Source organism: Chionomys nivalis, chromosome X (genome assembly GCF_950005125.1).
Source record: "Chionomys nivalis chromosome X, mChiNiv1.1, whole genome shotgun sequence".
Classification (NCBI taxonomy): domain Eukaryota; kingdom Metazoa; phylum Chordata; class Mammalia; order Rodentia; family Cricetidae; genus Chionomys; species Chionomys nivalis.
Genome location: NC_080112.1, coordinates 83,712,799 through 83,739,217, shown reverse-complemented (window position 1 = coordinate 83,739,217; position 26,419 = coordinate 83,712,799). Strand labels below are relative to the sequence as shown.

General features: G+C 38.6%; 1 protein-coding gene across 2 annotated transcripts in view; it reads right to left on the bottom strand.

Annotated features, from left to right (window-relative positions):
* Window positions 1-26,419, bottom strand: part of Klhl4 (kelch like family member 4) — a 90,556-nt gene that overhangs the window by 27,540 nt on the left and 36,597 nt on the right. For both annotated transcript variants that reach the window (XM_057759588.1, XM_057759589.1), the window contains exons 2-5: window positions 17,311-17,475; window positions 16,618-16,754; window positions 6,677-6,873; window positions 1,822-2,034 (exon numbers count right to left, since the gene is read on the bottom strand). In XM_057759588.1, coding sequence (XP_057615571.1) covers window positions 1,822-2,034; window positions 6,677-6,873; window positions 16,618-16,754; window positions 17,311-17,475 — 712 coding nt within the window. The remainder of the gene's footprint in view (window positions 1-1,821; window positions 2,035-6,676; window positions 6,874-16,617; window positions 16,755-17,310; window positions 17,476-26,419) is intronic.

The window sequence follows — 26,419 nt, the reverse complement described above, 5'->3', positions numbered from 1 at the left end:
GGTGCACACCTTTAATTATAGCACTCAGGAACCAGAGAAGGCAAATCTCTATGAGTTCGAGGTCAGCCTGGTCTACAAGAGATAGTTCCAGGACAGGCTCCAAAGCTACAGAGAATCCCTATCTCAAAAACCAAAATCAATCAAACAAACAAAAAGAACCCCCCCAAAACAAAAGAAAGCAAACAAAAACCCTGAACAACATATGAGCCAATCTTAGGTCTTAACTAAGGACATTTATTTTTAGAATCGTTTTTTCTGTAATCCTTTAGTTTAGTGCACATAATGAGAATACCATTATAATGAGTGCACCTGAAAGGACAGGAGCTTGTTTTCAATTACAGGAGATATTTGCCCATGTTTGTAGGTAATATCCTGTATCTAACTCCTCCTAAAGCCCCTTACATGAATCGCTCTCTTGATTATTAACCACTTTGCTTAGAAGGTATGTGGAATCAGGAAAGGAGCCCTAATCATTTTCCTTGTTTGTTATAATGCTGTCTGACAAAGGATGAAACTGAAACTGATGTATATTATGATGTTTAGGATCATCTGTAGGTTATTATTTTCAGCTATGTTTCTTTTTCTCCATTATTAATAATTTTAATTGAAGAGTAAGTTGTTCTATGAAGTGAATCCTGTATACACTATTATTAGATATTCTTTGTAAAACTGGATGGATAATGACTGGTCTGCTGCCTAGCGATAATTTAGAAATCCAATTTAGCTCTTCCTATCCCACCCAGCTTGCATCCAGAACCCTTCTTCTTTCTGCCCCCTTCCCTCTTTGGGCACATAACACAACCTAGCTCAGCCTGTCTGGGTGCTGGGGGCGAATCCTCAGGGCAAGCAGGCGGGCAGGAGTTCCTTTGTTTCACTGGCTTGCCTGCACCAAGCAAAGTAGGCACTTTGTTTACGAACTACCCAACCAGCACGGAGATCTGATCTTGGCACCAGGATTGCCATCATTGGGGTGAGTTTGTGACCCGCTGCAGCAGCCCTGGACAGGGAACTCAGAAGTTCCCCATCCCCCCCATCCTTCCTGGGCTCCCTGCAGGGACTCTACTCCCCGCAGACTGCCTCTCTCTTCCTATCCCACCCAGCTTGCATTCAGAACCCTCCTCCCTTCTGCCCCCTTCCCTTTTGGGGCACATAATACCACCCAGCTCAGCCTGTCTGGGCGCTGGGGGCGAATCCTCAGGGCAAGCAGGCGGACAGGAGTTCCTTTTTTACTCTGGCCTGCCTTCACCAAGCAAGGTAGGCGCTTTGTTTATGAACTACCCAACCAGCACCAAGAGCTAATCTTGGCACCAGGAGAGCCATCATTGGGCACAGAGATCTGATATTGGCACCAGGAGAGACATCACTGGAGCACCAGGAGAACCATCACTGGGGAGTACCATCACTGGGAAGGTACAACAGTAGGCAAGGAGACCTGATCCTGTAAAAGAAGATCCATAGGAGAGCATTCGGAGGAAGAGATGGGCAGGCGCCAATGCAAGAATTCACCCAATAATCTGAAAAATAATATGAAACCACCAGAACCCAGAGACCTCACAACAGGAGGACATGAACACCTTAATCATGAAGAAGTAGAAAAAATTGACTTTATGAAAGTGATTGACGCCCTTAAACAGCATGTAAAAAATGCCCTTATAGAAATGGATGAGAAGTATAACAGAAAGTTTGAAGAATTGAGTGAATGATACCCTAGGAAACCAAGGAAAAACAATCAAACAGATAATGGAAACAGTTCAAGACTTGAAAACTGAAATGGAGGCAAAGTAGAAATCCAATTTACATTACCTTAATAAATTTGCATACCTGTGGTGAAAGTAATGGCAGTCTGATATAAGAAAGCAGCTTCGCCAGATCTCGTTGCCTAGTCTGAACGTCATGACCTACCCACTGCATAAGAGCATGGAAAATTGTTTCTTCATCAGGCACATTAATATCATCACTACACAGAAGTTTTGATATTTCATTAGCTGGAAGCAGAAGGAATTCTTGATTCTTTACTACATCAATGAAATGTTCCTACAAAAAAATACAATATCTTGTGATAAAGTAGTTGAGAATCTGTTTAATAAAATAAGAGTTCAATGTATTTTATTTTGTTAATATCCATAAAGATCAGAACACACATTTTATTGTATGTAATATCAAATTTCCATTTGCAATTGCCATATATATTTAATCAAATATCAAAGTACAAGCAGCTATGTTTCAATTTTTCATTAAAGCACACCCATAATTTCTAGTTCTTAAATACATATTATTAACATGGGTTATTTCAAATATTTATATAATTGAATGTGTCAATCTTTTTAAGTATATAAACTATTATACTCTTGAAACATAATTAAGCATTTTCTTTGTAGATTGAGTTTTGTATAAAAACAGATATTCTGGGGACTCTTAAAACAGATTATAAATAACTTGGGAGTTTTAACTAAATCAAATAATTACATTACTTCTACTTCTAGTTTAATCATTAGCAACAGGAGAATAAGTATCAAAATTTTGCATAAAGTAAAAAAGAAGGCCAATAATTCCATATTGAAATGCTGATGGCTTAAATTCCTAAATCAGTATGCCTATTCAAACAATGAGCCCTTTTGTGACTAAGGCAATCAGTTGAGACAAAACTGATGTTCTTCCTGTCGCATACCACTCTGGCTAACCTTTCTCCCATTTATAGAAAATTATTGCAATGTTCTTTCACACATTAATTAATAATTATACAAGTGGTAAGTAATCACTATGGGATCTTATGAAGAGATGGATTACTCTAATGATAGACATGCAGTACACATTGTTTGATCTCCCTTATGAGTTGAAAATTCTGAACTCTAACATTAATATCTGAAATCATGTTTACTTTATTTTGCTCAACTATACAACTGTCTTTTCGAGGTGACATAGTATTTATAGAAATGTTAATAACAAATTACAAAACACCAGGCCAAGCTCCAGGAATCCAGTTGAAAAGAGGGAGGAGGGGATATATGAGCAAAGGAGGTCAAGATCATGAAGGGGAAATCTATAGAGACAGCTGAACCAAGCTCATGAGAACTCATGAACTCTAGACAAATGGCTGTGGAGGCTCTTTAGAACTCAACTACGCCCTCTGCATATTGAAGATAGCTGTGTAGCTTAGTTTATTTGAGGGGCCTCTAGCAGTGGAACTAGGATCTATCTATCCTTGGTTCATGAGATAGCTTGTTGGAGCCCATTCCCTATGATGACGTGCCATATGAAGCCTTAATACCAGGGGGAGGGGCTTGGTCCTGCCTCAACTTTATGTGCCAAATTTTGTTGACTCCCCATGGGAAATCGTGCCCTTTGGGAGGAGGTATGGGTTAAACAAGGAAGGTGGGAGGAGGGGTAGAGAGAAAACTGTAGTTGGAAGGTAAAATGAAATTTTAAAAAATAAAAAAAATTAAATGTATGATTAACTGTCATGGTCATCAGGTGTTAATTCTGAAACTGTATTCCTTAAATAAAAACAATAGACAGAGTATTTCTGTGTGTAAAACTTACTCAATGCCAAATTGGAACATAGAGAAGTTTATTTAGAATGTCTTTATTGAGAGTTAAAGTAATGGTAAGATATGTTAATGTGATATTTAATACACAAGCATATATTTACTTTGTGGTTCAATTGCTATCATTTCAGAGTCATTGCTTCATATGAGTACAGAAAACTGATGAGCAATATAGACTAGTGTAAATAAAAGTAAATGTATTATCTTCAAACATCTGTGCATGCCACTGTGGAACTTCAAACTGTAGACAAGTAATCATTTTAAATGGTTTTATTTTGAAATTATTTTGAATCTGATGCCCTTTTGTTTATGCAACTTCCAGCAAAATTTTCTTTTATGTTTTTGTTAACCATTTATGATCTGTACTTAACTTCATGTAATATTTATAAATTAAATATTTTGTTTATTATATTCTGATTATTTATATGACTGAGACAGAAACTTTTATGTGTAGGCTTGTAGTACGTATCCAAAGCTGATTGTGGATAAAAAAAACACCCAAATCAGGACAGGCAAGCTGTTTTCCTTATTCTATCAACTCAGCTATCATTTTCGTTCATTAGTGATTAACTCTATATGTCACCAATAATGCATTGGTGTCTCATTAATGAAAAAAACAAAACACTTACCCTTGGAGTCATTTAACCAAGAGTGAGTCCAGATTTGAATTCTCTACTTAATGCTCCCTGTGTGTTCTCTTCTGTTTGTTGTATGAGTCTGAATCTGTTCCTGAATATGTATCTGTCCTGTGTTTATATATGTGAGTCTCTGAATCTGTCACTGATAAAAGAATTTGCTTTGTATTTATCGAACAGCATAGAGAACATCACATGGAGAAGGAATGGCATACCTTACAGGAATCTTTATAACAGAATTTTATAAGGTATTAAGTCACTGATTCCAACTAATCCCATCTTATTCAAGCAACAAACATCATTGTTGGCCAACAAAAATCCACTGCTTTCAATCCTTATGTTAGATTTTAAAAGTTGTTTTCAGCTTCTGTATTTGCTGCTTTCACCAAACAATACACAAGAATAGTCTACGTCAGTGTCAAGGAAGAGTATATAATTTCAAATTGTAGGTATGCATTGATTATCTTAGGCTGTGAAAGTTAATTATGTGGGAAATCCAAAGGAAGTAAGGTTGTCACTTTTTTTCTGTTAAAATCAAGCTAAGCAGACAATTCGAGTACATAACATGGAACAGTTTTAAGTCTGAAGTGACTTCAAGGTGCACTATTAACTGGCTTTGAGGTCCAGGAAAGCTACAGTCTCTTAAAATATAAGAGATATTTTGATAATATTTCATAGGCACAATAACTGAACACCTAATTTGCCTAACAGTATTTTTAGAAAGTAATTGTTTGCATTCAAATACTATCAATACAGAATTGTAAAAATATTATAAGAATTATATTTTTCTAATTTTATTGTATTCTAAATACATACTAATATTATTGAAAAGGGTGTTAAGGGACAAAGCTCTATTGTGTATATGGACATCTTGCTTTGACACTCAGTTTGGATACCACAATGTAAAGAGGAAGGCAAGTACATTTTGAACAGCAAAAATAATACAAGTTGTTTATCAGAGTGCATTTTGTCTGCAAGAGTAAGATACCAGACAGGAAACTGTTAACACTTACTTCAAGAATTTAAGCAATTTAACAGGAAGTTTTCATGTTTGGCTTTTATAGTAGGATTAACCTTTGAACTACATAACTGCTGTTCTTTAAGATTATATGGCATCCATATTTATGACACAGGTATATAAATAACATGACTAAATAACACATTGTACAATGTCTGTGAGTATGTGATTCCCCACATTCTGGTATTGTTTCAAGACTGTATATGAAACTTCAAATTCTAAGCAATGAGCTGGTAGGGATGGGGAAAAAGAAGAACAAAATTTACACAAAACTTAGACAACTCATATTTTATGTGTTGAGTTTGAGAGAAGTGTTTGTGTATACATATACATATATATATGCATATAGGTATGTATGAATTTATCCTATAATCTATTATTTTTATTGAATAATTTTACACTTAGTGTTCTATTTTTCATTAAAATGCAATTACCTCTTTCTAAAAACTCAAATGTCTGGAGCAATTAATTTGTTCAAAGTATTTATCTTTTGACAAAGTTTCAAAGAGATCCACCTCTCTGGTAATCTACTGCTTTAGAGGTTAGTTTTTTTTTTTTTTTTTTTTATCAGAGAAGTATTAGTAACCGTAGTAAAGATTTTATTTTATATCTAATGTCCTATTTTCCCTTCCCCTTTATATTCTGTATTTCATTTGATTGTTATCTAAATAAATAAAGATGGTTTTACTCTGTACAAATTCTAAATAAGTATTATCTGGTGATAATCATTTGATTCATTATAACTTGGTAGAGTTAAGAGGAATTTCTAAAGTTCAATGAGTGAACTGAAAATTATTTTCTTCACACTACAAGGTTTTTCTAATACGTAAAGCCAATTCAATAAAATCATTTGAGCTACTAACCTTGATGAGCTATTGCCATTTACACTTTTCTTCTGCTCCTTTTCTGAAACAGTCTCATGTATCCCAGGCAGACATGACATTCTTTATGGCGTTGAGGATCACCTAGATCTCCTGATGCTCCTATCTCTAGCAACCAGGCTAGAATGCAGATTATTAACCACCATTCCCAGTTTATAAAAGGCCTGGGAATTATACCAACTACGTTGTACATGATAAACAAACAATCTATAAACTGAGTTGTATTCACTTTTTAAAATTGAATAATATATAATTTTAATAGGAATCCTAATTTGTCCAATTTTACAAAATAAGTTGCTAATTATTGAAAAGGTTATGCAGGTAATGCTTTCAATGCTGTATATTCAATTAGAAATACGGAGTTGTTCAAATTAAGAATGAGCAGCATTTTAATTCTCTGTAGTTTAGAGATTTAGTAAAACTTCATTTTAGTTCTAAAGTAAAAATTTTGAGTATTATTTACCTGAACAAATTTTTTTAAAAATTATTGATAATGTACAAGTTACTTGAAAATTATTTAAGTTTATATAGGCTTTCAGTTTCATCAGAGAAAGCATATATTATTACAATCAGTTACTTTGAAACAAATTATTTTACCATGGTGTACTTATGTGCCACATTCTGGAGTTCCACACAGCCCTGGGCGTCTCCAAATGAGCGAATCCCTAGGCAGTTTGAGGGATGAAGTTGCTTTATGAGGAAATTACAGCAGACGTCAATGACTTGAGTCAGTTGTAAGAGACATGCTGCAGCCAGCAAATTTTCAATAGTGTCTTCTCTCAGTTGTAGCACACCTAAATGGTTTGAATTAGTAGAGAACAATTATATATCACATAAAATAAAACACAGATATTTTAGGCGACATTTTTGTTGGACTTTATAGGGCATCTATGTCTTTTGTTGTTCAGTAGCTTCTTTATAAATATGGTTTAAGACAGAAATACAAAGGAGTCTTTGTGTACATACAAATAAAGAAGGAAAAAAGGCTGTCAGACAAGACTAAACAAAATGAATGCAGCAAATGAATAGGGAATATTATAAAGAATGATAAGTTAGTATTTTCTTTTTTTTAAGATTTATTTATTTATTATGTACACAGTGTTCAGCCTCCATGTATGCCTGCAGGCCAGTGGTACCAGATCTCATTACAGATGGTTGCTGGAAATTGAACTCAGGACCTCGGGAAGAGCAGTCAGTGCTCTTATCCTCTGAGCCATCTCTCCAGTCCAAGTTAGTATTTTCTTATCAACTTAAGAATAGCTTACATTTTGATTTTATATTAATCATTTCACATATTATACTTACATAAGAGCACTACCTTAAATTCATACAATTTTAAATAGTTAATAATATATAATGAAGCTACAAAACTTCATGTTATGAGTTAAGGAATGTTATGTCATATTCTCTAAGCATGATAACATTGATCATAAGTATGGTGACCACCTTTTTAAGGGCATAGATCTTAAAAAGCAAGAAACATAAAAATATTTTTATCTGTTTTTTGTATGCAACTTTACTATCATGAAAGGTTATCTTTGTCCAAAAATTATGCTCAGAACTCTCTCTGACACTTTCTCAAAATCAAGAGAATATTGTAGAGTTCACAATTGAAAAACTGCTCATTTTAATTAACATTTTAGTATGAAGTAATCAGAAGTGATTTAAACAAATTGTTTATAATGCTGTTATATTTTAGAAAAAAATATTGATAATTTATTGCAAAATTTTTTAATAAAATATATCCTTTTGTTTTCTAATTTTAGCTAAGTTACAGATACTATAAACATAGTTTGAAATGGATTACACAAACAATCTTATTCTATTTATTTGGTTTGTTGAGATAGGGTTTCTCTTTATAGCAGCCCTGGCTGTCCTGGAACTCACTATATAGACCAGGCTGGCATCGAACTTACAGATCTTCCTACCCCTGCCTCAAAATTGCTGGGATTAAAGTCATGTGTCACCAAGCCCAGCCTCAAATAGTTTACAAAAACAATATTATTGTTAATAAAAGTTTTTTCATTCTAAGAATCCTTATATGGTTTTCACAATCATTAATATAAGAATAATATGTATTGTCATTTGTTATATTTATTTGAAACAATAAAATATTTTCCAAGGTGTGCAGTAAGTCTACATATTTTATTGTGTTATGCTGGGAGCCGATTCAAGTGGCCACCATTACAAGATGGCGCTTGGCCCCGGCCTAGCTTGCTAGACAGCTCCATATTAGGCAATGCAGTGGAACCGTGCCTCTCGTATGTGCAGTGACGATGATGTGCTTAGGGCCAATCCTGTGGCCAGGAGCATCGGCAGGCACGCATCAGCCAATCCAGGCACGACTCGTTCCCTTACCCCCTATATAAGCAGCCGTCCTTTGGCGCTCGGGGGGCCCCTCGCTTCCACTCTCCCTTCAATCAAGAGGCTCCAATAAAGCGTGATTTGGGAAGAATCCTCGTCTGGTGATCGTCTTTTCCTGCTGGTCAGGGAGTTCGCCGCAACTGGTGCCGGAAACCTGGGACGCTGGGACAAGCTTTGGTACCGAGTGAGGGGCCAAAGAGGATTCAGAACTCGACACGCGGAGCGGTGATGTCGGTGAGTCTCCCAGGTATGATGATTGTTGGGGTTGCACCTGAGGTGTTTTGCTTGATCTTTGTGGCCCTCATAATTGTAGTTTTTCTGTGCTGCTTTTGGTTGCACAGGGAAGGGAGGAGGGCACAGCAAGCACACCAGGACAGCCTATCAGAGTCGGATTCAAAAGGGGGGGACTTAGGCAGGTCTAGACAGAAAAGAATAAAGATAAAAAAGGATAGTAAAAAGGAAAAGGATAACAAGATAAAGGCTATACCTAGAGAAGAAACTCAAGAGGACCCTCAACGGGAGGAAGGGGATGAAAAGCAGAAAAACCGGCTTTACCTACTCCTCACAGAGTTCACTGACTTAAATTTGTGGGATGATGAACTCCGCTCACAGGAAGAGGGGGAGCTAGAGGAGGAGGCTGCTAAGTATGAGGAAGAAAGGTATGAGCGGGACTATCACCGTCCCCCAGCCTATAACACACCCTGTGCTCGCGCACCGATGGAGGGTGTGTCTCGCCCCTCGGCACCGCCATTAGGTGCACAAGCAGCTGAACCAGGAAGGGGTTGCCATTATGTTAGCCAGAGCACTTGGGCACGCTTAGCCTCAGCATACCCGGTGATGGAGGATCCCGTCACCCATCATAGGTGGTATGAGCCAGTGCCATATAAACAACTAAAAGATCTGGTAACAGCAGTTAAGGATTTTGGGGCTACTGCAGATTATCCAATCGCCCTCCTGCGCAGACTTTGCACCTCGGTGCTGACGCCTACAGATTGGACAGAGATGGCTAGGGCCTGCTTGACTCAGGGACAGTTTCTGGATTTCAAGTCTCTGGTTGCCGATAGAGCCCATACCCAGGCTAGAGTTAATGCTCAAAATGGTCATCATGATTGGACAGCTGATATGCTTCTAGGACAAGGACAGTTCGCTGGCAACCAGGTTGGATTCCCTCTAGAGGTCTATCAGCAGATAAGTGATATTCACTACAAGGCCTGGAAGGCGCTCCCCAGTAAGGGGGAGGTAGCTGGCAATCTAACCAAAGTTATTCAGGGGCCTGTGGAGCCGTTTTCAGACTTTGTGGCTAGGATGATGGAGGTTGCAGATAAAACGTTTGGCAGCTCTGAATACACCTTGCCCTTTGTGCAGCAGATTATTTTTGAACAAAGTACCAAGGAATGTCAGAGAGCCATAGCACCGGTCAGGCACAAGGGACTGGATGCCTGGATAAAGGCTTGTAGAGAGAGATCGGGGGTCCCTTGACTAATGCAGGACTTGCAGCCGCTATGCTTTCAGCCACAAAGTCAGCCCGTGATAATAAAGGAAAAGGGTGTTTTCACTGGGGCCAGTTGGGGCACCTTAAACGAAACTGCCCCAATGGCAGTGGGCCACCAGGAACAGCCGTGAAACTGGGCCCACATATGCCTGGTACTTGTCCCCGCTGTAAAAAGGGAAAGCATTGGGCTAATGAATGTCGTTCAGTTAAGGACATTAACGGCCATCCCATCCCACAAACTTCCAATCTTGTGTCAAAAAATGGGATGAAGGGCCCTCAACCCTGGGGCCCAAAAATATGTGGGGCATTTCAGACTTCAGTTCCAGCCCAGAACCCAGTAGGATCAACCCACCAGTCTGGAGGGCAACCATCGGTTCCACAGGGATGGACCTCTGTGCCACCTCTGGAATGGTACTGACCCCGGAGGTAGGCGTCCAGATATTGGGGACTGAAATGTCTGGCCCCTTGCCACGGGGCCATGTGGGGATTGTCCTGGGGCGTTCCTCATCCACAATGAAAGTTTTGATTGTCCTTCCAGGAGTTATTGACCCTGATTATATGGGGCAGATCAAGCTCCTTTGTTATTCTCTCAATGGTGTCATCTCTATCACCCATGGCGATCGGCTTGCACAATTGTTAATTTTGCCTTCTCAGCATGAGAAGTTTCCCTTCACGGGCGCATCAAGAGGGAGTGCTGGTCTAGGCTCTACTGGAGTTGATCTCGCCTGTTTATCAATGGCCTTGGACAATAGGCCTGTTTTACAGTTGATAATTGAAGGAAGGACTTTCTCAGGCCTGGTGGATACAGGGGCAGACCGAAGCATTATCAGAAACCAGGACTGGCTGAAACAATGGCCCTTGCAACAATCCTGCCAGTCCTTACAGGGGCTGGGATATGCATGGACTCCATGCATAAGCTCCAGAGAACTAACCTGGAGGATGGAGGACCAACAAGGAAAGGTCCAGCCTTTTGTGGTAGATCTCCCTATCAGCTTATGGGGGAGGGACATCCAACAGCAGCTCAAGCTCAGATTAACCAATGAGTTTTCAGAAAAAAGCAAGGATATGATGCGGCAGCAGGGGTTTGTTCCCTCACAAGGTTTGGGGAGGTGCCTTCAAGGTATACCCCAACCGATTCCACCAGCCAGCAAAACCGATCGAAAGGGACTGGGTTTTTCTTAGGGGCCACTGACATGTCGACTTCTATTATAAGATCCTTGCCCATACCATGGATAACAAACAAGGCAGTATGGGTACCCCAGTGGCCCCTATCCCAGGAAAAACTGGAAGCCGCTAGACAATTGATTCAAGAACAGTTATTACTAGGTCATATTGAACCATCCGTGTCTCCATGGAACACCCCAATTTTTGTTGTAAAAAAAGACATCAGGAAAATGGAGATTACTTCATGATTTGAGGGCCGTTAACAGTCAGATGCAAGTTATGGGCTCAACCCAGAGAGGCCTCCCATTGCTATCAGCATTGCCAAGGGGTTGGCCTATCATGGTCCTGGATATTAAAGATTGTTTTTTCTCCATTCCTCTATGCCCACAAGATAGGGAGAGATTTGCTTTCACTGTACTTTCTGTCAATCATGAGCAACCAGATGCCCATTTTCAATGGCGAATTCTCCCACAGGGAATGGCCAATAGTCCCACTATGTGTCAGCTATTTGTGGATTCTGCCTTGATAGCTGTGAGGCAACAATACCCTTCTGTTAGAATTATTCATTACATGGATGATATCTTATTGGCAGCAGCGTCCCAACGGACGCTTGAAAATGCTTTTCAAAAGACAGTTCAAACCTTGGAGGCATATGGGTTAACCATAGCCCCTGACAAGGTACAAAGTTCTACAACAGCAAAATTCTTGGGATCGATTATTTCTCCCGATGCCATTCGTCCCCAGAAAGTTCTTATACGGACTCAGCATTTAAAAACTCTTAATGATTTTCAGCAATTGCTTGGGGATATTAACTGGATCCGGGGGTATCTTCACATACCTCAGTCCGAGCTGTTGCCTTTGTTTTCCATCCTGGAGGGTAATCCTAAAGTAACTTCCCCTCGCTCCTTGACACCTGCAGCCATGCACTCCTTGCAAGAGGTTGAGAAAGCCCTATCCCAGGCTCAATTACATCGATATGATCCCTCTTTGCCTATTCTCTTGTGCATCTTAAAGACGAGACATTCACCCACAGGGGTCCTGTGGCAAACGGGGCCCTTATGGTAGTTGCATGGCAATTCTATTGGGGCAAAAACACTTAGGTATTACCCCAACTTGGTGGCTGTTCAGGCTTTAAATGGCATAAGGCTTTGCTTGTCCTCCTTTGCAAAAATGCCTGACAAATTAATTATACCCTATACCAAGGATCAGGTGAAGACTTTGGCTGCCACCATGGACGATTGGGCCCTTTTGGTCTGCGCTTTTCCAAATATCATAGATAATCATCTCCCTAAACATCCCATCCTAAGTTTTGTAGAAAATAACTTGATCTATTTCCCCCGAGTGACCGCCCTAAGACCAATAGCGGGAGCCTTGACTGTATTTACTGATGGGTCCAAATAGGGAAAGGTGCTATGGTGGTGGGTAATCGACCACCGGAGGTTTTCAACTACAAGCCCGGCACTCCCCAGGTCACAGAATGTCTGGTGGTGTTAGAAGTTTTTAAGAGATTCCAGGAGCCTTTTAATTTGTTCTCAGATTCTCAATATGTGGTTAATGCTGTCTCTTTGCTTGAGATAGTTGCCTCGGTTCGCCAGGCGAGCCCAGTATCTAATATTTTGCTGCAAATTCAACATTACATATTACAGAGGAATAATCTGTTTTATATTGGTCTCTGGCTTTATGTCAGAGAATAATGCCAAAGCTGATCAAGCTACTAGAGCCATGGCTCTGGTTGCAGCTGACCCATTGCAGCTCGCTCAGGAGTTTCATAATCTTTATCATGTACCTGCTGATACCCTTCGCAGAAAATTTGCCCTGTCTCGGAGTAATGCAAGAGACGTTGTAAAAGCCTGTTCCTCTTGTGTCACCTTCTTTCATCCTCCTCACATAGGAGTTAATCCCCGAGGCTTGCGTCCAAATGCGTTGTGGCAAATGGATGTAACCCATGTTCCTGAGTTTGGAAAACTTAAATATCTTCATGTTTCTGTTGATACCTATTCGGGTATCATATTTGCCACTCCATTGGCAGGCGAAAAGGTCACCCATGTCAAGACCCACTGCCTAGAGGCCTGGGCGGCTTGGGGCAAACCCACCCGCCTTAAAACTGACAATGGCCCTGCTTATTCCTCAAAAGGTTTCCGCGCCTTCTGTGCACAGCTTCAGGTGGAACATTCCACTGGCATACCCTACAATCCCCAAGGTCAGGGGATTGTGGAGAGGGCAAATAGAAGCCTTAAAGAACTCCTACAGAAACAGAAAGGGGGAATAGTGGAGATAGCTTCCCCCAGGAACAGAGTTGCACTGGCACTCTTTACTTTTAACTTTTTGATAGTTTACGGCCGGGGCAGGACAGCTGTTGATCGGCATGCTGCAATGACCCTTGAAGATAAAGGAGAGGCCGTCATGTGGAAGGATGTGTTGGATAACAAATGGTATGGCCCGGATCCTGTCATCAGAAGATCCAGGGAGGCTATTTGTGTTTTCCCGCAGGGTCAAGAGGTGCCTCACTGGGTTCCAGGCCGATTGACAAGAACCATTAAGGATGATTCAATTGCTCCCCAGCCAATGGAGGAAGGCCATGATCCAGTCGAAGATGACGCCGCTGCTGTTCCTGATGATGGTGGCGATGACAATCCGGATTCAGGCAGAGCAGAGATGGGGAATACTGTCTGCCTTCCCTAAGCCGATTCCTGTTCGCCACAATGCCGTGGTTTTCCCCCGTTTTTTTATTACCAACAAGGATTTGGGCCTCCCCATGTTACAGGCTTTTTGGTTCAATGGAACCTTCTTAAAATCTGCTAACGCCCTATAATAAATGGCTCCTCTGCAGGGTTAATGGCAGTTGCTCTGATCTCTCCCCTTTTTCTGTTACTTCAGGGAGGGCAGGCTGGACATAGCAACTTTACTTGTGCTACCAATCCCACTAATAAGTGCAAAGTGAGTAATGGTACAGGCTATTCTGGGCCTCAATGGGCCCCCGCTAATTTCACAAGAGGCTGCAACAAAAGGTTTTCAGATATAAGGATTGTTTTTTGCATGCTGCATGGGAGAATGTGTAGTCTGCCTTTGGCTAATATGCCACCTCTGAGCTCAAACATCTCGAGATAAGGTTGCGGTTCTACAAGCGTTAGCCACTTTGGAGAATGGTGATTCACCCCAAGTATGGTTAAAAGGCCAGTTGATTTGTTCCTTGCATAGCCTTTGCACTCTCAGGGAGAAATTCTCCATTGCACTGAGGAAGGTATGCATTTTTACTCTGAGTACTGCCTTTGCACCTCCCAGGAGTTTATTCCATTGCACGGGAGAAGGAGTACCAGCAGTTTCGGGCCTCCTTTGATCGGTCCTCGCATCATGAGGTGAGGACCTGAACGGGAGTAAGACCTTCTCACTGGCCTACAGAGAAAAACAAAAAGGGGGAGCTGCTGGGAGCCGATTCGAGTGGCCGCCATTACAAGATGGCGCTTGGCCCTGGCCTCGCTTGCTGGACAGCTCCATATTAGGCAATGCAGTGGAACCGTGCCTCTCTTATGTGCAGTGACGATGATGTGCTTAGGGCCAATCCCGTGGCTAGGAGCATCGGTAGGCGCGCATTGGCCAATCCAGGCACAACTCGTTCCCTTACCCCCTATATAAGCAGCCGTCGTTTGGCACTCGGGGGGCCCCTCGCTTCCACTCTCCCTTCAACCAAGAGGCTCCAATAAAGCGTGATTTGGGAAGAATCCTCGTCTGGTGATCGTCTTTTCCTGCTGATCAGGGAGTTCGCCGCAGTGTTATTTCTTAAACTGGGGAGAACCACTAGTATCTTAGAAAAAGGAAAGTGTAATCACATCCTATATTTTTAAATTGCTGACTTCTCTTATACTCTTGCAACTATGGAATCCTATAATAAATAATCTTTATAGTAGTTTTCCTTCAACTAGCATGGCATTTAAAAATTCATTTCAATTGGCGAATCTATCAGTGTTTCCTTCATGTTTCATTGCCTATTAACAGTCCATATTATCTATCTAACTAATCTATATGTTTCTTTATGTTATAAATATTCTGATATTTCATTATTTATAATTATGACTAACAATAACTAATATATCACTTGCAGACACATTTTTGTATGCTCATATTCTTCCCTTGGGTCAACTTGATCATGGCAATTGACATTTTTATATGTTGTTGAACTTGAAATGTTATCAAGACTGTCTTCATCCATGTTCATCATGGAGTTTGACCTTTAACTATATTTTTGTTTTGTATTTAGTTTTGGTATTTATTTGTGTAGCACTCTTTTCATTAAATGAGTTTGGTAACATTCCTCTTATTTCTATTTTGTGGAATTACACAAAAAGTATTGATATTATTCATTCTTTAAATGTCTGGTAAAATTCAATGGTGAATGCAGTTGGGATTGTACTATTTAAATTATAATTTTTGGAGCCTTTAAACTACTTTGCGAATTTCATTACGTGTTTTAGATTTATTAAAGTATTTTTTACATTAACTCAACTTAATTTTAGTAATTGATGTGTGCTTGCAATTTATCCATCTCTTTTAGTTTTTCCAATTTATTGAAATATTTATCTTCAAATTACATTCTAATGATTCTCTGAGTTTGATTGTCTCTCCTGTGATCTTTTCCCTTTCCTTTCTAATCTTATTAAACTTGTTTATTTTAAAAGACCCAACTCTTTGTTTAAGTGATCCTTCCTTCTGTATTATTCTTATCTATTTAATGTATGTCCTGATCTTAATTTTTGATTTATGATTACTAATAATGAAATTAAATTGTTGTGATGCCTGTATTGTTCATTATGTTGTTTGAGATTTCTCTAACATTTTATGTAAACACGTATAGTGATAAATTTTTGCTATTTAAGATTCTTTTGTTTTATCCCACTGTTTCTAGTATGCTATGTTTCTATTTTCCTTTGAAGGTAGGAATATTTTAATTTCCTTCTTGATGTCTGTGATGATACAGTAATTATTTAATAATATGATGGTAAATGCTCATGTGTTTGTATAGTTTCTGTGTTTCTTTTATTGATTTCTGATTTTACTCTATTGTAATCAGATGGACGCTATATTTATATTTATAACTGTTCTATCATTTTAATCAATTATCCATGTTCAAGAACTTACAAATGCCCTTAACTACAGCTCCATGATCCAATAATCTCTTCTTTCCCCAATGACAATTACAATCAGATGCACATAGCCTCCCCCACCAAGCACACATAATTAAAATTAATATAGATAAATTACTCCATGCTTTTAACCCATATAAGACACAATCTTGAATTTTATGTTAAAATATCCCTCTCCTCTCATGGTAGCAATATTAGCAACACATTCATTATATTTTACATTGGGGTGATTAATTCATTATTTTGTCTTTTTAAATTTTCCAGTTTTAGAAAATTGTTTAATTGTTAAATGGTATATTTCCATTTTTAGAGCACAAATAACTATAATGCATGATGTATAATGTAAAGTTAATGTTAGTTAATTCACAATGAGAGCTTACCTGTATAAGCATACTGCACCAATGAATTAAGTGCATTTGGATCTACTCCTTCCATCTTGACCTCTTCCTGTCTGGCTTCAAGCACATCATTAGTAAACATTGCAGCAAAATAGTCAGACACAGCACTGAGAACCAATCTAGAACCATAAAATTTAAATCAATAATTATATCAATCAACAACATCACAAATAATTATACAATGTTTTCAATAAGTTTGTGAAACATGTCAGTCTGCTTTCTTCATTAAATGTTCAAAATTCCCATATATGGTTGCAAATGCCATTAATTCCAGGGAGACAGAGCTAGGCAGATTCTGTGAGTTCTAGGTCAGCTTGGTCTGGCATAGCAGTATCCAGGCCAGACCAGGATACATTATAAGAGTCTGTCTCAAAACATACATAAAAATCACAATATTTTGTATTAAATTTATTAAATTTTATTTATATTTAATTAAATTTTACTAAAGTTAAAAAGGGCAATTAAGTAGACTGATCTTTTCAGAGGTTTTGGAATTTTGTTTGCATTTTGAAATCTCCAATTATGGCTCTATTAGACGTTGGACAAATAATAATAATTTTTCAATATTTCAAAGTAAAAATGATTTCTCCACCATGTAATTTGTAATAAGTTTACAGATTCCTTCTCATTCATTCTTGCTTTCTTTGCATGTTCTGTCTATATAATAATATTTACCGATGAGCTGGAATCTTGAGAGGTCCAGCAATAAGTAGCACATCACACAATTTTTTCTCTTTCAAATAATTTTCCATTTTACAGAGAGTATGATTTGCATGGTTTTGAGAACGGAAGTGATCCTCAGAACTGATATTCATTTCTTCAGGTTCTTCAGCATACAGTCTAAAAGTTAGGTGAAAATGAAAATATGATTTATCATATCATCATTTTATATGTTTTGATCTATTAATACATAATATATATCTAGTAGAAATCTAGTCATGACTTCTATATGTAACATTCTTGAGTAAATTACATTAAAATTTTCTCTATGATAATAAATATTTTATTATTATTTCTGCCTAAACCTCTATTCAAATGAAGAGCCACAGTATTTTTATTTAGAACATTACAACTAGTGTTTCTCTCTATATAAATACAATCCACAAAATATATCACCCTATATTTGTGCTGTTTCTTTAATTCTTATAGTTATAACTATTGTTTAGACTTAATTCAAAATAATATCTTCAATCATATTCAGACAGATAGGTAGATAGATATAGATGTATAGATATAGATCAAAGACATGCCCATCTTTCTTAAAATGAGTCTATATGTCACATTTACCAGCACTGTTGTGACATTCTTTTTCATATATTCAAGTCATACTTCACCCCTACATTCTAGTCTTTTTTGTGTGAGAAGGTACTCTGCAATATATGGAAGGAGAAACTTGGACATCAACTCAACCATAAAACCCTTGACAATCCATTAGGCATTCAAGACATGGTGGGGCAATGGTTATCTAGAACATGTGAAGAAGTCAGTCAATGTTTGATTTAGCTCGAGGCACACCCCGTACCCTACACTGACTGGATGGTCAGGAACTGAAGATTGCATAGCCCAGAGACCTAGGATAGAACCAAAGAAACATGGGAAAAAAGCAGTTAAATGATTTCTAATGATATTCTGCTATACTTATAGATTGTTCGAACAGTGAGTACTTTCTTATTATCAGAGAGGCTCTCTCTGGCAACAGATAGGCTCCTGTACAGAGACACACAACCAGCCATTATGCAGCAAAAGTCTAAATTACATGTCTCCGCTGGGTTCCTTCCCTTAGATATTATGAAATCTGGCAGAACAGGGGGCATAAAGATTACAGGATTCAGAGGGGACAGAGGACATCAGGATAACACACCAGAATCAACTAAAAAGGGCTCACATGGACTCACAGAAACTAAGCCACAATCAGCACGATCCTCTGCATATATGCTATGGTTGTTAACTTAGTGTTGAATTCCTATCAGTGGCAGCAGGTGTGTCTCTGACTCTTTTGTCCGATCTTGGTACTCTTTTCCTCCTATTGGTTTGCCTTGACCAGCTTTGATATGAGGATTTTGTCTTGAATTATTGTATTTTCTTTTGTCCTGTCTAGCTGTTGTCTCATTGAGGTTTCCTTTTCTTTAAAGAAGAATGGAGGGAGGATTGGCTCTGGGGGTGAGGGGAAATGAGAGGGAGTTAAGAGAGAAGACAAACTGTGGTTGAGATGTATTGTTTGAGGGAAGAATCTATTTACAATATAAAAAACTAAAAACAAACAAAACCAAAAGACAAACAAACAAAAATAAAGTCTATTTTATGAAGAACTCTTTGTATAGATCCCTAGCCTATTTTTAATTGAGTTTAATTGTCTTGTTTTCTTGACACTTTATTCTTGAGTTTGTATATTCTGAATATGAGTTCTCTGTCAGATGTACAGGAACTATAAGCAACTAATGACTACTGAAATTTGAATTCGCTTACTCCACGCATGAGGCCCCTTATGGATTCTCTAACACAGTATGATCAGGCTTAAAAGTATTATACACACCAATAACAAAAATCGACTCAATAGCTTGTAGTTGTATATAATGTACAAACACATTTAAACACACTAATGAATGTAACAATAATAGTCAATAAATGGTTGCCAACTTGAGAATGGTGGAAATGAGAGGGATTTTAGGAAGGGGAGACAGGAATGCCTGGAGGGTAGAAAGGAAGGAGAAAGTCATGTGTTTGCATTTCAATGAAAACAATACTTAAAATATAATAAAAATTAAGGCTAAAATAGACTTCTGTTTTCTATGAATTGGCTGCACCAGTTTTTGAAAGACATTTTTTTCATCGAATGGACTTTTAAAAAATATTAGTTTCTTTTCTAATGCTCACTGTCTTCCCTTAGCCTTTCCCGAAGATCATGCTTGTTCATGTCTCAACTAGCTCCCTTCCTTCTTTCACTAATTTTTGTTCAAGTGTTTTGCTGGTAACTCACCAAATTTTAATATTTCTCTCCTCTAATGATTTACTGTGTAATAATTTTTAGTTATTACCAGTAGTTATTAAAATATTAGAATATATTCTCAATAGAAACAAATGGATATTTGGAATTTTGTGATCAGAAGTGATTTTTTTCTAAGTTTTCTTTGGATCAATTTGGTTAACATCAAAATAATTTCTCTAAATACAAGCTAATTCAGAATTTTATTCAGTTATAATGACTAATGAGATACTTGGAAGTTATTTTATTTTTTCATGGAGATATTTAGAACCTAAATGTCTTACAAAGATGAACCCTACATAAGCTCACAATATTTCATGTATCACAAGCTAAGCAGTTGCACTACTAGAGAATCAAGTTTTACTATTTCAAAGCTAAGATGTAAATTTATGATTGATCATTTTAAGAAATAAGAAATGAGTGCATAGGGAGACATATGTAGATGAAAATGCATTATAAACATAATAAATATATAAATATAATACATACATAACTTAATTTATAGTATGAAACTAAAAATATAATATATGCCCATTATTATTTAAAGAGAAGGTAATGCAACAAAGAAGCAAACCACTACTATTACAAACAAAGTCAGTCCATTTTCCTGACTTGTTTTCAATAATTTCATACAATTCATAAGTTTTTCACTTACCCTCATTTTAAATGCTATACTATTAGGTCAGATATTATCATTAATACCATAGCATTGGACTTTCTTTCCCTTATGATGTTCTAGCCACAGTTTGTAACATGGGGGTGGGGATCATAAGGTATCAGAAAAAACAGTCTATGGGGTTGAAATATATACATTAAGTGCAACCATAGCTATGTATTAGATAAGTTATATTGAACAAATAATTTATCTTTCCAAATATTAATTTTATCCTATAAAATTGGGATTAAAGCAATATTAATGCTTCCTTCTGTAGTGATTCAGCCACCCATAAGGTTGCACCTTCAGGTCCTAAAGGCGGGCACATGTGGGCAGACCCTTGGGAACAACGGGTCCCGTGTGACCCACGTGCGCACATGCGTGGTTACCTCCACATATGACTCAACTAAAATCCTTGAGTGCATGCATGGATTGTCCATCATCTGTATCATCAGCGTGTGACGTACTCACACAAACACTTTGTGCACATGTGCAAGGCGTGGGTCGCCCGTCATCAGTGTGTGATGTAGCCATGTCTTCCCCGCTGTGCGTATGTGCTAGGCAGCTTTTAAAAGCTGGATGTGCCATCTTTACTCTCTCTGTACGCCACTCAGTGAGGCAGCCTCTCTCCTTCTCTCTCTCTCTCTCTCTCTCTCTCTCTCTCTGTGTGTGTGTGTGTGTGTGTGTACACCGTCTTTGCCAGGCCTGTGTGCATTTTCCCCCTCTAATAAACTCCTAAGTGGGTTGGTTCACATCCTGTGTTCTCTTCTTGCTCATGCCAGATCATTTTACCTTCTCTGGAGATTCTGGCTCTTGGTACAGACTCAGCTTTGCTCCTGGCTCCTTCCTGTGGATTCTCTCAGCTTCCCTTCTAGTCTATTCCCATTTCCTTGATTAAGCCACCAGCATCCAAAAGACCTTCTACCAGGCGACCTCCATTTGCTGCACCAAGCTGGTGGGTACACCTACTCAGGTAGGTGATTTTTATTATCCTTTTTCTCAAATTGAGTCCCTCGTGTCACTATTCCTCCATTCACAATGGAGATACATGATCAGCCAGTGTTTCGCTGTGGACTTTTATATCTTCATATAGACTTCTATATCTGCTTCCATCAGATATTTGATAAAGGTCCTAGGATGGCAATTAGGGTAGCTACCAATCTGATAACAGGAGAAATCCAGCCAGTTCAGGCACCCTCTCTACTCTTGCTAAGTGTCTTACCTGAGGTCATCCTTGTGGATCCCTGGGAGTTTTCCTGGATCCAGGTTTCTCCTTAACCTGCTCTATGATGACATCTCTTTTATTACTCTCCCTCTGAAATGAGTATGGGTAGAAACTCCAAAATTAGAAAATATTTCATAAGAGGGATAAAATGAGTCTTCAAAGGAGGATCAAAGGGGTTGACAATATATGTGATATGAAAGTAAAAAGGAAATATGAGGGAATAGGATGGTCGAGTTGTGAGTAGGATGGAGGGGGAGAGTAATGAAAGAGATGTCATGGTAGAGCAGGTCTTTATGGGTTAAGGAGAAACCTGGATCCAGGAAAATTCCCAGGGATCCACAAGGATGACCTCAGGTAAGACTTTTAGCAAGAGTAGAGAGGGTGCCTGAACTGGCTGGATTTCTCTTGTAATCAGATTGGTAACTACCCTAATGGCCATCCTAGGATATTTATCAAGTGTTGGGGCCCCTGTGGGTCCAACACATATTCCCTAACTGGACTGGAATAGAGTCACAAGGAATAACCAGACGCAGCTTACACGGTCATCATGGAAGGGCAAGATCTCTCTCCAAAGATCTCCTCTTTTTTATCCAAACACCTTATATATCATCACATAAATTGAGCAGGAAAACACATGAGGCTGTCTCCTAGGCAACCAGGTGAATGGGCTCAAGTCACATCTGCATCTACCTGTATGCTAGCTGTCATGTAGGCCATGAATTAGCATCTCTATAAGACATCCTCCAAATTTCAAAGGGAGGAAGCACCAAACCTCTTAACTCTTAAGTCATCAGCTTCAGCCAATATCTCCTCTCAGGTAATTTACATATATAACAAAAGAAACTAGGAGCAGCACATCCTGGCTATTGTTAAACAGAGACACCTTGTCTGCAGAGTTCGTGACCACCTCAGACCAGGCTTATGGCTCTTGTGCCATACAGAAATATGGGCCTAAATCAAGTAACTGATAGAAGCAGATATAGAAGTCCACAGCCAAACACTGGGTCTAGCTCAGGGTGTTCAGTGGAAGGGAGGGAGGAGGAATTATACAAGCAAGATCATGAAGGGGAAACCCACAGACACAGCTGACCAGAATGAGTGGGAGCTAAAGGACACGGGACCAACAGCTGGGGAGCCTGCATGGGACTGAACTAAGCCCTTTACATGTACGTGACAGTTGTGTGGCTAGGTCTGTTTGTGGGGACATTGACAGTGGGGCCAGGATCTACCCCTGGTGCATGACTCCTTTTTTTGGAGCCCATTCCCTAGGATAGGATGCTTTGCTCAGTCTTGATGCAGGGAGGAAGGGCTTGGTCCTGCCTCAGCTTGGTATGATAGAGTTTTTTGATTCCCCATGGGAGGCCTTACCCTTTGGTCATGGGGTAGGAGGGATGTATGTGGGTACAGGAGGAGGGGTTGGAAGGGGAACTGTGATTAGGATGTAAAAGGAATTTAATTTTTTTTTAAAAAAGAAACAAAATGGAGAATACTTGTAGTAGAACATAAATGATTTCAAGGGAAAGAGATAAGACAACAGCATGTGGGGGAAGAGTTGGAACATAAAGCTAAGTATATAGGTAAATCTAACCATGTAACATGAGGGGCCTGCTTGTTGGGGTTTCTGTCCTGCCTGGTACCCCACAGCCGGCAAGTCCCAAAGAAAATTACACACAGGAGGATATATGATTTTCTTTGGGTTCACCTTCTTATTTAGCTTCTCGAGGATCACAAATTATAGGCTCAATTGGAAGGAGACAAGAATGCCAGGCAAAAGTTGGGTGCATGGGGATGGGGTGGGTGTAAGGGGAAATGGGGAGAGAGAAGGAAAAAGGGGAGGTTTGGGGAGAGCTTGGGGGAATGGGATGGTTGGGATGGAGGAAGGGTGGATATGGGAGCAGGGAAGTAGATATCTTAATTAAGGGAGCCATTTTAGGGTTGTCAAGAGACTTGACTCTAGAGGGGTTCCCAGGTCCAAGGAGATGTCCCCAGCTTGTTTTTTGGGCAGCAGAGGAGAGGGTTCTTGAACTGGCCTTGTCCCATAGCCACACTGATGAATATCTTGCACATCACCATAGAACCTTCATCTGGCGATGGATGGAGATAGAGACAGAGACGCACATTGGAGCTCTGGACTGAGCTCCCAAGGTCCAAATGAGGAGCAGAAGGAGGGAGAACATGAGCAAGGAAGTCAGGACTGTGAGGGGTGCATCTACCCACTGAGACACTGGGACTGATCTAATGGGAGCTCACCAAGGCCAGCTGGACTGGGACTGATGGAGCATGTGATCAAACCGGACTCTCTGAATGTTCCTGTCAATGAGGGCTGACTGAGAAGCCAAGGACAATGGCACTGGGTTTTCATTCTACTGCATGGACTGGCTTTGTGGGAGCCTGGTTTGTTTGGATGCTCACCTTCTGAGACCTGGATGGAGGAGGGAGGATCCTGGACCCACAGGGCAGGGAACCCTGACTGCTCTTAGGACTGGTGAGGGAGGGTAAGGGGGAGTGGGGGGAGTGGGAGGGTAATGCGAGGTGCGGAGGAAGTGGAAATTTTTAATAAATAAATAAATAATAAAAATAAATAAAAAAAGAAAATTACACACAGCTCTACATAGGTTATAAACTGATTGGCTCATTAGCTTAGGCTTCATATTAGCTCTTATAACTGATATAGCCCATTATTCTAGTATATGTTAGCCACATGGCTCGGTACCTTTCTCAACAGGCAGGTAATTTGGGCAGGAAATGGGGGAAACGGGCTTCCTCCTTCCCAGAATTCTGTTCTCATTGTCCCACCTCTTCTTCCTGTCTGGTTGACCCACCTGTACTTCCTGCCTGGCCAATCAGCATTTAATCAAAACATGATTGACAGAATAAAGATAATTCTCCCACACCATAACCAAACTTGTATTTCTATGTTATGTGAAAAAAAATAAGTATTAAAATACAGAAAGAATAAATAACACAAAAATAAAAATACTTATTTCATGAACACAAATACAGATTAATAATTAATGTAATTCCAAAAATCCAATATCAGCATATTAAAAGAATACAAGAAATGACTAAGTGGAATTTATTCCATAAAAGTTGATTCAATAGTCAAAAGTTAGCCAATATTTAAAACCCTTTAAAATAATGAAAAGCAAAAGAATGTGCCAATCAATAAGATAACACATTGATACAATCTAATACCAATTCTTGTTGAAATAAACAAATTATTAATAGAATTTTCTTAGGAAACTTGATAGGTGTTTTTAAAAATCAAAAGCTCTTATCTTACAGATATGCAAAATCATAACAAGATACCACCACATGTCTTTTATAAGGGTTATTATCAGAAAGCAAAACAATCCCCCACAAAGTAAAGGTTAAGTATTTCAAAGGATTTAGAAAAAATGAGAGCTCTTGTACATTTTGTGTAGTTCTGTAAAATATGACCTTTTTGTGAAAACACGTCAACTCTTCGATCATGCCAATTAAGCAGTTGTAATTGTAGAGTTTAGCTAAAAAAAATTAAAAACAGATGTTCAAAGAAATATTTACTGAAATGTTCATAGAATTATTATGCAGAAAATATTCAAGGTATAATAAACAATGTACGTACACATCTTCTGGTAAACAAAATAGTATATTCATGTGATGGAATCATCTTTGCTTTAAAAAGATTAAAATCTTGATACATGTTGCAACATGAATGATTTTCGAAGATAATATTTGAAACATAATAAGCCAGAAAAAAATGGACAAAATTGTGTAGTTTTTCTCACATATCTACAATAATCCACACCAATGTAACAGAAAATATAAAGTTAAACCAAGAAAACACTAATAGCCAAAACTGATCTATAAAACTGGAGGAGATATAAAGAGTAATAAAAAGTCTTCCAACTAAAAACTGTTTGGGTACAGATTGATTGACAGTAGAATTATATGAGACTTTCAAAGAAGAACTACAACCAGTCTTTTTTAAATACTTCAAAAAAGAAAGAAGAATTCAAATTAAAACAATTTTGAGATTTCATTTCTCTCCAGTCAGAATGACAAAGATTACCAAAAACTGAAAACATGCTGGGGAGATGTGGCCAACCTTTCACTATTCATGGGAAAGTAAATTGCTGCAGCTTCTCTAGAAATTAGTATGGAAAAGAAAGAAAGAAAAGAAAGAAAGGAAGAAAGAAAGGAAGGAATGAAGAAACCACATTCAGTATATATATATATATCTTCTAGGTACAAAAGCCCTTGGTATATCCCCAAAAAACTTCATAATTGCTCAGCAATGCTCATTGCCACCTATTCACAATAGCTAGAAAATATAAAGACCCCAAATATTCTTCAACAGAGGGATGAATATGAATGTGCCATGTATATATACGTTATGAAATAGGAAGCTGGGTGGTGGTGGTGCACACCTATAATCCTAGCACTCAGGAGGCAGAAGCAGACGGATCTCTGTGAGTTCGAGGCCAGCCTGCTCTACAAGAGCTACTTCCAGCACAGGAACAAAAAGCTACGGAGAAACCCTGTTGTAAACAAATGAAATGATGAAACTTGCAAGCAAATGAATAGACTAGAAAATAATATATTGAGTGTTGTATCCTACTTGCAGAAAAACAAATCTAGCATGTTATTTTTTCTTTGTAGTATCTTTCTCCAAATCTTTGTAAGTTAGTATACAAAATGAAATAACAAGAGGTTATTACCTTCTCTCAAACTCAGTGAAGATGATGTGGAAAGTATCCTAGGTGGAGTGCATGGTACATCCTGGGTAGAGCAACCAAAAGTATCTGTTTTATAATCTAAGAATTTGATTATTTTGAACCTTTATTATACTATTTTCTATATATTATAATTCTACAATATTCAAGAGTTAATCTATAATTTATTATTATAAGGTGTTTATGCCTCTTATCCTTTATAA